This window comes from Haemorhous mexicanus, chromosome 6 (assembly GCF_027477595.1).
Source record: "Haemorhous mexicanus isolate bHaeMex1 chromosome 6, bHaeMex1.pri, whole genome shotgun sequence".
NCBI lineage: Eukaryota > Metazoa > Chordata > Aves > Passeriformes > Fringillidae > Haemorhous > Haemorhous mexicanus.
Genome location: NC_082346.1, coordinates 59,800,274 through 59,815,158, shown reverse-complemented (window position 1 = coordinate 59,815,158; position 14,885 = coordinate 59,800,274). Strand labels below are relative to the sequence as shown.

General features: G+C 43.9%; 1 protein-coding gene across 1 annotated transcript in view; it reads right to left on the bottom strand.

Annotated features, from left to right (window-relative positions):
• Window positions 1-14,885, bottom strand: part of KCNH5 (potassium voltage-gated channel subfamily H member 5) — a 149,404-nt gene that overhangs the window by 14,424 nt on the left and 120,095 nt on the right. Inside the window, exon 10 of the mRNA XM_059848193.1 lies at window positions 13,166-13,362. Coding sequence (XP_059704176.1) covers window positions 13,166-13,362 — 197 coding nt within the window. The remainder of the gene's footprint in view (window positions 1-13,165; window positions 13,363-14,885) is intronic.

Genomic DNA, 14,885 nt, shown 5'->3' with positions numbered 1-14,885 from the left:
CCTCAGTTATTCCTTTTCCCATACATCCTATTGCAAATTCAGAGAAGATTGAAGCTGTCCAAACCAAACTCAGGATAAACTCAGGACTTCTGCCAGCACTCACTCCCTTTCTACAGATCTTTTGGATAAAACCTAAGTTCAAATGACCAATGATCATATCCCTGTGCCCACCTTACCCATGGGATGCCCTGCAAATGAAGCCACAGGGAGAATGAGCTGGGGCAATTCAGCAACATGTCTGCTTCTCAACTCAGAGACACGGCACAAAATCCACTCTCAGGGTGACCTGACAATTCTTTTAATTTGAAATCAAGACTTGGAAAGGATTAACACCTCTGAGAGCCAGGGTCAGCCCACTGCGCAATAGATGTGAAAAAACTGAGTTGAACCATTGGGAAATCCAAATTTGACAGGAAAAGAAGACCAAAAGGTTATTTAAACTTTTAATATCTACTTCATTTAACTACAGAAAGCTTGGTGAAATAACCTTAAAAAGTATCCCAGGGATTCTTCAAGTGAAACATCTCACCCAGCAAGAGCAAAGCTTTTCCCAACTGGGAGCTCTTAGTTGGCAGTGTGTGATTAAGGAGGGCTGGCTGCTGGAACATGCTGAAATTGCCTTTAATATGATGACAGTCACTGCTTCAGTGGGGAGGAACCACTTGGGACGAAAAAAAAAAAAGACCCAAGACACAAGCATGCAAACATTAAGGAGTATGTTGTCAAGAAGAAATATACCATGTACAGGATGTGCTACTTTCACCTAAAACTTCTCCCTTTAGCCTTAAGTGGCTGGCATAGCTATTCCACTGAGGGTGCTTTAGCTCAGGAGACTGAAGGAATCACAGTTTTTTAGAGGTTTCTGTAATTGTCAGCAGAGCAGGAGCCTTCTATTTATGGCAGGATCAAATTTAATTAATTTTTAGGGAGCAAAGATGCCATTTCAAAGATTTTGCTAATGTTTCCTCATACTTGAATGTGCACCAGCAAAGAGCTCTTCCTTTCTGGTGCAGAGTCAAGGGAAATCACCCACAGCTGGGAAAGCCAGGAGGAGAGCTACCCACCAGCTAGTGAGCTCTCTGCCACAGCACAGAAACACAGCATCAGCCATGTGAAAATTCAGAGTGCTGCTCCCTGAAGCCACATGTGCATAGATGGAGCTGCAGATGACAGTTGTGGCAGGGCACTCCTGGACAGCACCATGGGGCTGCCTCCCCGACACACACCCCAGGATGAAGTGCTCTCCCTGCCCCCAAAGGGAGCACTGCAGGTTTTCCCAGCTCAGGAGATGTCACTGAGGCACTTGGCAAGTGGGAACTCTGCAGAGCCTTACATTTATTTCTGAAGGGCACCCACAGGAGGAAGAGGTGGCACAGTAGAGTTAGCTGGTGGGGTATGGGGATGGCATGAACAGATGGTGTGGTGAAGAACCATTTCCTTCCCACTTGCACACTGACTGCATTAAATCAATCCCTGGGCTTTCATGGCAATGAGCTGAGGCTGTGCTGTGAAGGATTTTAACAATCTGACCATATCCTGCTTGTGGGTAGCACTCTATTGGGTCTCCACACTTCATCTACTCTCGGGGAAAGCTCCTTCCATTTTTCTCATGTGCTTCTTCGTGATCATCTCTGCTATCTGTATGGCAGCCATTGCCTCTTTGCCAGCTGTGGATCTCTGTAAAGCTCACCAGCAGTGGTTTTGTTCCCATCCATGTACTCAGGCACTGACACAGGATGCTCCATAGGGGCTGAGCCTGCTGGTTTTGCATCCTTTGCTTATCTCATTGCTCCAGACCTAAACAAATTAGTTTGTAATCCTCAGTATTGTATGCTCTGGAAAACCTGGCTTTAAAACTGATCAGAAATTACTTCATGTAAAACTGGAGTCAATCTCCTCTTCCTGTCTGGGGCTAGAAGAAAACCCTGTACCTGCACAAGTAACAGGTCTTTGCAATCAATAATATTGACAACTCTGTATTTCCCTATTTTTGGCCATGCTTCACCCTGTTTACACACAGTTTGTATTGCTTTCTACCACTCCCTGTGCACACACAATTAATGAAACACCAGCTGGTGCAAGATAAACACTGCTGCAGGGATGTAAAAAGATACTACCAAAAGTACAGATCTCTACCTCTGTTATTTTCCATCTCAAATGCTGTGTTTGCCTCCCAGAGCTCCCTCTGAGCTCAAAAACTTTGGCTAAAGCATCTCCCTGTTTTTCTCTTTGATTTTTTTTTCCTGGCTAAAGCATCTCCCTGTTTTTCTCTTTGATTTTTTTTCCTGAGGTCCAAAAAATCCAGCTAACCCCAAACCTCCCACACAAGACAGCAGTTCTTCTGTCACCTTCTCCCAGGAGAGCCTTGTCCAGGAGGCTGACTCTCCTCAGTGGGGTTTGCCACTCTCCTTAGATGCTGGGGGACAAATGTGCAACTGTGTTGGATGTTAAGACCATGAAGGTGCACAGAGGGCTGCAGCACCTCACCTGTGATGACAGGCAGAGAGAGTTGGGCTTGCTCAGCTTGGACAAGGCTTCAGGGAGACAGACCTGAGAGCCCCTTCCAGCATCCAAAGAGGCTACAAGAGAACTAGAGAAGGACTTTTGATGAGGGCATGCAGTAATAGGACAAGGGGAAGTGGTTTTATATAGCCAGAGGGGAGGTTTAGATTCAATTTAAGGAAGGAGTCTTCCCTGGGAAGAAGACTGGCCCAGGTTGCCCAGAGAAGCTGTGGATGTTCCACCCCTGGAAGTGTTCAAGGCCTCCCTGGATGGGACTCAGAGCAACCTGCTGTAGTGGAAGGTGTCCCTGCCCATGGCAGGGGTGTGGAAATGATCTTTAAAGCCAAACTGAACCAAACTATTCTGTGATTTTGTAATTCTGTGTTCCACCATGGGGCAGGGCTGATCCATGGGGCCAGAGCATCTTGTCCTCAAGAAAGCTAAAGAAGGCTGTTGGGGTTTTGCAAGCCCAGTCTCTGTCCAAGCAGATTCCTGACCATCCCCATTAGCAGGTGCCTGAAATGTTGGTCTGAATTTGAGCCCAGCTGGTCTGGCAGGAAGCTCTTAATGGGACACATACTACAAAATTTCTAACAAATGCTTTTAAGTTACAGCTGATGGTTCATCAGGCTCAGCCAGGCATCTGTTTGGGACATTAATGCCTGGCTGCACTGAGCTTGTAAATTATTATTCATGTAGTTTTGGAGAACATCTTGAGGTTGTTGGCTGAGTCCTTCACTAAATGGGAACAGGGACAATTATCCACACATGAAAAACATGCATGATTCAGTTCATCCATTTACATTTCCAGTGTGGCCTTCCTTGGCAGGATGGCCAATACAGCCTGGGAGAAGGATGGTCATTCATAACTGAGCTGCTCTGACCAACAGCTGTCCCATTTAAAAATGGGTTTACCTCAGACAAATGAGGGAGGTGGAAATTCACTACAGTGGCACAGAGTCAAGGAAGGCAGAATTGGTGAAAATAGTGAGGTTAGACAGAGAAATTAATTATGGAGTTGACGGGATACTCCGTTAAGGTCAGGGACATGCCCACTGCTTCCCTCTCTGTGCACTGAGAGGGAAGCAGTGGGCATGAATGGAAAAGCAAATTTAATCACAATAAAAAGGCTTCATTTCTTCTGATCAGTTAGAAATATCCTGATTAGAAATGGCTGCTCTTTGCTGCTGTCATCAGCTGGTTGCTTAGGTCCCCATTTTCACATTTTTAAGGGAGTGTGAAGTGTTTTAGGCTCTCAGAAGAAGCCAGAGCCTGTTCCTGAGGTAACAGGAGTGCTGTTCATAATAAAAAAGAGGACAATGGACTGCTTCCAAAGGGATATGTACTCAGAGAGCACAGAGAGGTAAAGTCCCCCTGCTCTGCAGGTACAGTGACTGATGGAAATTTAATATAGGAAACAGTATATAGAACCTTTCTGGCAGCTGAGACAGCTTTGTGGAGTACTAATAAAAAATCTGATATTCACCCAGAAGTCAGAGGGGAGGTCCCAAAGTTCAGAATATCAAAAGATCACTGACAGTTTAATTAAGGAGTTGAGAGAATCAGAGGCTTTTATAACTGCTCACACTGTGCTCCTTTTTTTAACAGTAACCTACAACTAAAACCTATATTATGGTTTTGCTATCTTCAGGAAGGGAAACAAATTAAGAGCTACGACTGTAAGCTCTGAGAAATAAAAATATGGGGGGGAAATAAATGAATCATATACATTCCTTCCTAAAAGCACAGAGTATTTTTAGCTTTCAGTAAGTTGCTCAGAAGTGCAATAATAGGGGACTCAGCTTATTTCAGGTGCTTCCTAGAATGTCTCTGTCCCTCCTGACAGCTATGCCCACCTCTGGAATATATTTAAGCATCTCCTGAATTTATTCCTCCAGAGTTTCTTTGCATGGGACCTAAACTGAGCCAGCTTGCTAATCATAGCCATTGGCAGACAATTAAAAAAGGCACAGTCAATCAGCCATCATCAAGTTGGAAGTGACAGGCTGGGTTTTATTTTTAACTAAAACTAGTGGGATTTATGCAAACTTTCCCATAAAGTTCCTCTTGCACTTTGTTTACAGTTTAATACTTTCCTACATGCACTGTAGAAAGCAGCCCCAAAATACCACTAAAAGCAAGGTAAATCTGGGATTTGCAGGACTGCAATGATTATTGTGTGCTGAACTAGCAGATTTGGGTATTATTGCATCTGTGTAGTGTGAGCTGAAAAAAAAAAATAGATTAATGGATTTATACTTGCACAGAAAAGAAAGGCCTTACACAAGGAGTTTTATTTGACATTTGAGAAGCTATTTATTTATTTATTTACTTATTTATTTATCTGAGGAGCCTTTTTGTTCAAGCCAAGGCAAAAACCTAATAAATAAAATCAGTGCTGTCTCCATTGCAAAACTGCTGTCAAATTGTTACTAATCATTTCTAGATGGGTCAAAATGGATCCCATTTTGGGCAGAGCCAGACAATTTGCACTTGGATGAAAGCTCAAGCCCTGCCTGTGCCTTGTGAAGCCCATGGGGATCCACTGATATGATCCCAATGAACAGGCAGAGGTTCTCTTTCCCCAGCCATGGCTTTGGGTGCATTTCTACCTGCATTCCCAGTCTGGCAGAAGTAAGGTTTAGGGAATGAGAAGTCTGGGGCAGAAGCTCATTTTATACCTCCAAGTCATATTTTGCTGTTGCTAAAATGTCTGGTGTTCAGCTCCAGGAAGCAATGACAGAATAAACCATCTCAGTTTTTTAACATCTCCCAGTTTTCTTGAAGTTATCAGATTGAAAAAAAAATCATAGATCTACACAGGAATTAGACTCAGCAGCCCCTGTAAGAAGAAATCCATCGCTCTGGAATAATTGTTTGGAGGGGTGTGAGGTAACACAACACACCTCTGTCCCCACTTTCTGTGCAAATCCTGCCTGATGGTAAAAACTTCCTTAACTGGAAATCAAAAATGAGATGGCAATGTTCCCTCCCATTGCACCATGCACATTCCCTCCCTTTCCTTTGCAGTGGGAAGAGATTAAAAGCATCAATTTTAATTGATGAGGGGAGGTAAACACAAAATGTTTATTTTTTAATACTTACAAGATTAAAAATAGCAAACCTTTGATTTATTTTTTTTATTAGCAGTCATGTCCTGTGCAAGCAATGCTGCCTTGAACTGGTATTAGCAGACAGCCTGCAGAATACTTTCTGTGTCAACCAAGGAGAATATCTTAATTATGAGAGCTTTCTAAACAAGAAAATAGCATTAATTCAAAAAGCACAATAGCAAATAATCATCAATCTGGATCTTCACTCTAACACAGCCAGTCACATTTTTGTCTCCCTATGGACCTGCCCATCCCTGACATTCCTGTTTAATGATCTTTCCACACACAAACAAATCACCCTGAGGAGGGGATGCTCACACCTTTCACTGTGGTACATCAGCTGAGGGCCTTTAGCATCAGCTGCTGAGTCTCTGAGTGCAGAAAGCATCACACCAGCACACAGGATTCTTTTTTCTGCAGCCAGACAATGCTGTTCCAAGATCCTTGAATGAGAAGTATGCTAAATTGCCTTGCATTTCTCAATAAAGACCAGCAGAAAAACAACATAAAACAACCTTTTGATTTAGATTTAGACAGGGAAGTTCCACATACAGGAAAATAATAAGTCTACCTCTGTAATGCCAAGGGATTATCAGAATTGGGTTCAGTCCTGCTTTTAACAGAGCTGGTGATTTGTCTCTTGCTCCTGCAGAAGCATGGTCAGGACCTCTGAGGAAGGTATTTAACTCAGAGATTATATCCAGAATAGAATATTGGCCTGCTGGTATCCTGGGGGATTTATGTGGCTCTGAAACACTACTAAAGATGATAGTGCACTGGCTGATCTCTGCATCTGCCTGCAGTCTGAAGGCAAAATGTGCTAATCCAGACTGTGATGTGAATTCACAGCACCCCAAACCCACGGGATATTCAGTGCCCTGGGTTTGAGGTGAGTATTGAAAGGAGAGGAGAGGGAGAGGGAGAGGGAGAGGGAGAGGGAGAGGGAGAGGGAGAGGGAGAGGGAGAGGGAGAGGGAGAGGGAGAGGAGACAGGAGTCTACAGCCATCATCTAATTCAATTGCCTGACCATTTCAGGGCTGATCCACAGTTACAGCATGAACTTAAGGGCAATGTGCAAATGCCTCTTAAACACTGATGGGCTGAGGGTATTGACCATCTCTCTAGGAAGGCCGTTCCAGTGTTTGACCATCCTCTCAGTAAATAAATGCTTCCTAATTTCCAGTAAACCTTTCCTGGAGCAGCTCTGAACCATCCCCACACATCCTGCCACTGGACCCCAGGGAGAAGAGATCAGCAGTTCTCTCTCTGCCCTTCCCCTCCTCAAGCAGCTGCAGGGGGAAATGAGGTCACCCCTCAACCTCCTTTTCTCCACACTAGGGAGCCCAAAGTGCTCAGCTGCTCCCCACACTCCTTCCAGCCCTTTCACCAGCTTTGCTGCCCTGGATGCATTCAAGAGTTTCACACTTAGCACCAAGTTCTACACAGCCAAGCAAGAGAAAGCTTCTGTGCTCCCTCTGCTCCTCCAGGGAGGGGATTCAGAGAGGATTCACTGTACCTCATTTCCCACGGTCAGAATGACCTGAAGAGCACCCAGAAGAGATGACCTGAAGAAGAGATGAGTGTACAGGAGATGAAGCAGTGTCAGAAAGGAGAGGGAAAGGAGTGAGGCTCAGGGAAAAGAGTCCAGCTCTGTCACAGCTACAGAAGTGAGACAGCAAACCCACAGCAGCTCCTGCAGCACTCACTCTGCTCCAACTGCCCTAGGCTGTCTGGCAGGGGCTGAACTTGAAGCTGCTGCAGTTCTCCCTTTCAATTTTTATGCTGCTCTTCTACCTAGCAAAGTCACACACAGTCCTCCAAGGACTCACTTCCTTGCTTTGAATGCCTTCAATTCAAATCCCCATGTCCCTGAAGAGGGACAAAGACACAAGGAATTGCTCAGGGGAGCAGGAGATGGGAAGGAAGAGCTGCAGAAATAACTCTGGCCTCAGATCTGTAATTCTCACTTGGAAGGATCCTTGGGGCTCTCAGTGGCAGAAGGTGGAGGATGGCCTTTGCTGGGCTGTCTGTAACCACACAGCTACAAATACACAAGGAATTGCTGCACTATCTGTACTGATAAATTCCTGATATAGGTTTGGATTGCTCAGATTGCTCAGATCCCTGAAAAGTTTCTCCAGAAACTTCCAGCCCAAGACCACCAATCAACAATTTGGACAAGGTCACTTTATTTGAAGGCTTGGAGTGGGCTCTTCCCACCCAAGCCCATTTGACACACAAGTGTAGACACCATCAGAGATGGTGTTGGATATAAATCAGTGGAACAATCCTTTAGGAAATACTGCAATTGGGTATTAACATATCTGGAGAGAGCAGTGAATGCAATAAAGCTAAACAATAAAAATCTTCAAAAATGTTCCAAAGTGAAAGTCTTTCCAAGCATAATGGCAGTTGCAAAGTCACCTAAGATGTGAACAAAACAAAACCAAATTGACTTTTGAGGGTGTAACTTACTTGCTTGGTAATCACACTAAACAGTCACTAAAGATAAACTATAGCAATAGGACGCAATTTTTGGGGATAATACGTTCATATAAAAGAAAATCAACCCAGACAACTTAAAACAAGAGAGGGAGAGAAAAGGCCCGAGACAAGGACAATGCTCTGACCCCTTTCCATGTAAGCAAGTCACTCCCCAGGACTGGTAGGGACTGTGTAAGCACCAGCTGGTGAAGTGCTAACAGCTCTGAACTCAGCTCCTGCAATTGTGAGTAGCTCAATTCAGAGCACAAAACGTGTGGAAGTCCTCAGGGTCACCAGAACACAAGTGACCCTCAGAGGCAAGGGCTGATAGCTGAACAATGCTCTCTGCCTCTGCCATTCTGCATCAGGACTGTCACTAATACAGCACACCATTAGGAGGGTCTGGAAAATGAAAATAGGGATGGTGAATGAACCTTGGGACAACCTTCACTTTTAGGACACGTGGATGAAGAATTCAACTTAAAATAAAGCTTTCTAAAAGCCATGTGACACAGAACTGATGAGTGATTCAGTCAAGAAACCATATGTGATGCATTAAAACCTAAAGCAAGAAGAGGAAGGCAATTTAAAAAGAAATTATTATAATCTGAAGGAAGAAAGGAAAATAGGACGTGTGTGTTAACACAGTCTGATGGCCTCACCCGCTAAAAAGCCCCCGAGATTCTGCGTGCTGGAGGTATTAGATAACATCAGCTGCTCACAGTGTTGTCCCGGCTTTAAGAGCATCACAGGGAAAAAACCCTGAGCTCCCCAAACGGGATTTCACTGCCTTAAAGGCACTCATCTCTCCTCACATCTCCTGGCTCACTCTCAGCGCACCTTCCAGGAGCAAACGCACCAGGGGTCAGACAGGAACAATTGTCCTCTTCCCCGGCTGCCCCTGACTCATTCCTTTAACACAGCTCATTCTGGCCACGGCAGAAAGCAGCAGGATGTGACTGTGTGCCTTAAAAGCTGTGGCTGTATGGAAGCACAGAAGAAATTTAGCTGTGAATTCAGGAAGGACAAGGTTTCACCTGGATTTTTCCCCGCACTTGCACAGGCTGTGCTGGGCTTGCAGTTCAGCAGAGGTAGTACATTAGCAAATGGAAACAATGATGAGAAAAGGAAGAAAAAAAAGATCCAGAATGTGGCTGAAGCAGGGGCCTTATGGAGGTAGGTAGGGCAGCACTTTTCCAGGACAAACATCTTTGTTCTGGTTCCTGGAAATAAAAACAACACAGCACAGCAGGCGTGCAGGAATGAGGTTGAGATGTGGGCGTGGGCAGTAGCAGGGGATCAAGACCACCCAAGACCCACAAAGCCTTCCAGCCCAATGCCAGGAAGGTCTGGAAGAACTGACTGTGCATGATTACAAATTTAGAAAATTAGTTAGAAAATGAGAAACTTATCTGCAGGATGGGAAAATCTATTTACAAACAGGTACCCCCACAAAGCCTGGGCATGTGTGCACCCCACAGTCCAGGACACCCCAGCTGGAACAACTGGAGCCAGGACTGGTGGTCTCTCTTCCTCACCCTTCTTTAGCTTGTTTGCTTGCTTTCATTCATCTCTCTCTTTCTCTGCTCCCTTTCACCCCAGTCTTTTATCCAAAACCCACTGCTGTGTGCTTGCACAAGGAGAGCAGGGACTAAATCATATAAACTCCCATGCCAAGTGTGTAATTTACTAATGAAGCTTGGCAACCATTTGCAGACCCCCTGACTTCTGTTGTTCCTTTCGACCCAAGATTTCCACCCTGGGTGCTCGCTTCCCTTTGATGTTTGGATGCCACAGAGCCTCCTAAAAATCAGTCATGACTCCATGGCTCAAGTTTTCAGAAAGGGCTCCCTCCAGCTGTGTGAAATCTTGAGAGGCACTTAATGAATTAGATATTATTAATATTCTCTTTCAGCATCAGAAGGCAGTAATTAACTCTTTGAAGACTCATCCCAAACCCTGCTTTATTACTCAATCCTCAGAGGCAGCTATGTAATCTCATTGTGATTTTAAAGAATATCTTTTCAGAATAATTATTTTCCTTAAATGAAAAAAAAAAAAAAAAGAGGTTCAAAGTCCTGGAACTGCCTTGGAGTGTGCATTAGTGATTGTGAGACATGCTGTAAAGATTTCAGAGCATGAAACATGATATGCTGCAATACTTTTGCTGAGCAGATGCCTTAAGGAGGTCATTCAACATGCCAGGCTCTAAATGCTATTTGGGAGTGAGAAAAAATTATTTTCCCACTTCAACAAGACTTTAGCTTCCCTGTCATGTGGAAATGACCTTTTGTGCTCAGTGCTATTATTAATTTATTAGCCTTTTGAACGTCCAAATGTTTTGCAGTCTGTGGACTGCGTCAAAGTCCTGGCTGAGGGACAGGGCAGCACAAACACATGGTGTGTGCACCCAAATCCATGGATATATGTTTCAAAGAGCAGACCTTGTGCAAGAACACCTCTGGCTGTGTATTTTTGACAGTGAGAACAGCCATTTTCTCAGGCACAAACCCCCAAGGAGTTTATTTAAGTTATAATTAAATGTCAAACCTTATGAGTGATGACTATGTAGAAAAAGTGCTAAGTATATATTTCTATAGAAATCAATTAAAGGAGACAATGATTTTCTTTCCATTTAAGCTACATGACTCCATCATAAGCTGCTGCAGCTCAGTGCAGCTGTCAGCCCAGCCTCAGTGCCTGAACAATTGCTTTCTGTTCACCTGATGGAACTGTCCTGGATGGCAACAATTTTCCTCAGGGGTGAACTCACCGCCAAATGCTTCTGTGATTCCCAACAGGGAATCACGTATTCTTCCAGCAGATAGGAGGTTTGAAACAATCCCCTGAATATCTTTATGTAACAGGACTTGGATTGTGTCTCTGGTGTTGAATGTAGCATGATCTATTTTGTGCCCAGGAACAAAACACAGAATTTCTGCAAAGCAGGCTCTGGCTCAGCGCATCTGACTGCAATGCCAGGCTGCCTCCCAAACAGTTATTGACTGGAACTGCAGGAGAGGGTGGAGTTCAGCTGAGGGACGTGAGGTATTTAAAAGTTAGTGATCATGGACTCTGTGAAATCAAAAGGGAATGGTTTTCCCATCCCAGACTGGGAACCTAAACTGGTTCCCCCTTCATGGACTGTGGAGGTGATTGGTGATTACCCTGGACATCCTCACCCAATTTTTAATGAAATGAACTGTACTCTCCATGTTCCACATTGACACAACCCTTCTTTGACCATCCACTCTCATGTACTGCCCACACATTCCCCCAAACAGCATTTTCTCTCCTGCAAAATCCAATGTTTCCTTAGGAATGCTGTTCCTTCTCACTGGGAGTCACTGTCCCCAGGTCAAAGTCCATGTACCTGACACTGAGCTAAACAGCAGGTATCTCTACTGGCAACTTGAGTTCCACGAGTTTTTCCACCTGGGTGATTCCCCATGCCAGGGCCCTGCAGGGAAACCAATTTTCCTTAAAAAAAAGAGGAAGAAATTCTGAGAAGAAAGAGAGAAAATCAGAAAAAATTCTGTGACAACTCAGCCAGGAGGCTACTCCCCGTATGCATCCCTGGACTGCAGAGCTGAACTCCAGCACACTGCCCTGTCAGGAATAGACATGTCCATGTTTTTCTCAGGAAGCAAGCTGGAGTGACAGGTTCACAGTTTTAAGAAGGAAAGAATACATTTTGGTACAATATATGTGGCATTATCTTGTCCCATGAAATCACCATCAGCAATGCCTGAGCAGAGTTGTGATTGCAGGGCTGTAGCTGGTGAGCTGGCAAGGGGGGGAATGCTGAAGTCAAGGCTTGGAGCATTTCTTATCAACAGAGAAGTGATAAGCTAGAAATCATGAACCAGCTTCCAAGCCCCAAAGCCCTCCTTCAGGTCTGAAGTGGAGCTAACAACCTCGAGTCAGAGGTAAGCTGACAAGCTGGAACCAAACCTGATTATCTCAGCTCTTTCAGGCTCCAGCACAGACAGAGGGGCACTGTAATCCTACTGCATCTGCTTCTTGCCATGGGTATTTTATGCCACACTTGGGGTATTGATGAGCACAAGTGATGCACAGAATGAAACCTCCTCTGAAAGCAGCTCCAGTGGCTAGAGAAAAATGAGACTTAAGAAAGTAAAATTGTAGTTGTGTTGAAGTCCTCTTACTGCAGAGGCTGAAATGGTCTTGTGAAATACTGAGGTAGCCTTGGTACATTATCAGGTGAGATGCCCAAGGTACAGCTGCACAAAAACGTGTTTCAGCAGCTAGAGGATCACAGCTAATGCTCAGCAATCCATAAATCATTGTTATGAGATTTCTCTATGCAAATGAAATTTATATAACCCTCATAAATCGTAAAAAAAAAAATCATAAAGATGAAATTTTGCAGCCGCAATGTGAATTAAAGGATCCCTTAGCCTGTTTTCAAGATACGTCTTTATAGCTAATTAATTTTCAGATGGAGTGTTCTTTGGCTCACTAATGGGTAGTGAGCATTGCTGATTGATTATAAAATGAGCAGGAGGGTTTAAGAAGTGAGCTGTGAATGTAAAATCACTACCCAGCTTTGTTAACTTTGCCATATTAAAATTCTAGACTATGCAACTGTAAGAAGCAGGTATTAATACAGTACCTTTGATGAGTGTATTTTATTTATTTAATATCAACAAATTTCTCTTAGTTGGTCTGTAACATGGAGATCTATCAGCTTGTCCTCTGAACTGTATCTCAGAGACTTGAACTTTGAGAAATCCAGAATCTGGATTCTATAAAATATAACTTTATACATTTATGCGACAGGGTGGAAAAAACCCAACAAAATGAAAACCAGCAACTATGAAGAAAAGGAAAAGAAATGCAATCCATATGTCATCCTGCTAGGACTGCTCTCCAGAGCTGCAAATTTACAGGTAACTTTTATTGAGCCATCATTACCAACAGCGACAAGAGCATTTATCAAAAGGCCACTCAATCTGCGATGACCTGAAAACATCAGGAGGAAATGGGGGATTGTTAAACACTGCAAGCACCTGGTGAGAGGAAGGGGAAAATAAGGAGCTTACCCTCTTCCTCAGATTGCAGGTGAGCGTGAGGTTCCTCGAGAAGGAGTTGGCAAAAGCAGTGTAAAAGTCCAGCACTTTCAGCAAGGCTTCTCGCTTAATTATATGCAAATCGCAGTAGGTCAGAGCCCGAACGTTGGCACAGGCATGGGCCAGGCTGGTTTCCTTCCAGAAGATATCACCAAACACATCACCTTTACCTGAAAAACAGCAGGGCAAATTTGTTAAAAGGTAATTCTTAGGCAGAGTTTCTCAGCACACAGATGATTTTTTTACAACCTGTCTTATGCTACCAATTATCCCAACACAAGCTCCCAACCATGAAAACTAACAAGGGTAAAAGTTTTGAAATTAGCTAAGGTGCTTGAGCATCCTTAGCAGTAGCCCCAGGTTTTTAAGGTATTTATAGATTGCTCTGTGAAGTGTCACAAAGCATAAGAGCCAGATTGTAAAGGTCTCCGTGTAGCTGAGGATTCAAGTAATGGATTTTTCAAAGGCTACTGAATATAATGAGCCCTTAACTAATGTTCAGGTGATTGAGTATTTCAGGTGTCAGTTCCCAAGTGATTTAGGAGCTCAGGTCTTACACAAACCTTCTGACATCTAGGTTCTTTCATCCTCATGGTTCTACAGTGAGGGGCGGGAGCCAGCTTCCAGGGCCCAAGGACCACATTTTAAAGGACATTTTAACATTTTTAATTCAGTGTCAGTGGCAATACTCCTTCTGGAAAACCCACCAAAAGCCTCACTGAGACTTTTAACTTTTAAATAACCACCTCTAGATCTTAAACACATCCAAAAGTATAGTTCTAAACCCAAATTCATTCATTTACATAGAGGCTTAAACTTAGGTCTGTATTTCAATGTTTTCTGAGTAAGAGAGGGTTTGACACCTGAGACACCTACTTGTATAAATACCCTCAACCAGAGGGGAAAATTACACCTCAGGCTACTTCTGCAGTGTAGCAGAACAGCTGATTGAGGACTTGGGACTAGCTGTAGTCCAGTGCCATGGACAGAAGAGCTCCAGGGACTGGGAGTTCTCTGACTTAGCCCAGTTTTCTTTCTTCTGCAAGGAATCCACACCCCTTACACCTGTGCTAGATACCCAAGCAGGAGAAGAGGATGAGGGCACCAGATTCAAAATCACACTTCTGACCCAACCAAAAGCCCAGCATGGGTGGAGGTTGGTGATATGATTTCAGGTTTGGACCTTCTGGTTGTTCTGAGAAGAGGCAACAGAGAGCACACTGAAACATTCCAAAGCTGCCTCTTGCTGCCTGGGTTTGGCCAGCACCTTGGTGTGTGGTTTGTGGCTGACACCTCAAATCCTGAAGCAGAAACCATGGTACAAAGGGTATTTTTTGTTTCAGACCCCCAGAGATATCCCAGCTCTGTATTTTAGCAGTTATTAAAAGGGAGCTCAGATCAGTCAGCCAGTGGCTATTGATTTCAGGCACCTCGAGCAGCCCCTTGGTGAAGGTTAGGGATGTTACACTTTTGGCATAAAAAAGGTAATGGATTTTAGTATTTCCTCTTGTAAGAACTTTTAACATTTTGCTCCAGTCTGTTGTGGAAACACAGACCAGAGGGGTAATCTATCCAACCTTATTACTTTTAGGGGTCAGAGGCTCTATTTCTCTATTTCCATTTCTGCTTTTGGTATTGTATCCAGTAAAACATATCTAACATTTCTCAGACAGAGTGAAATAAAACATGCAAG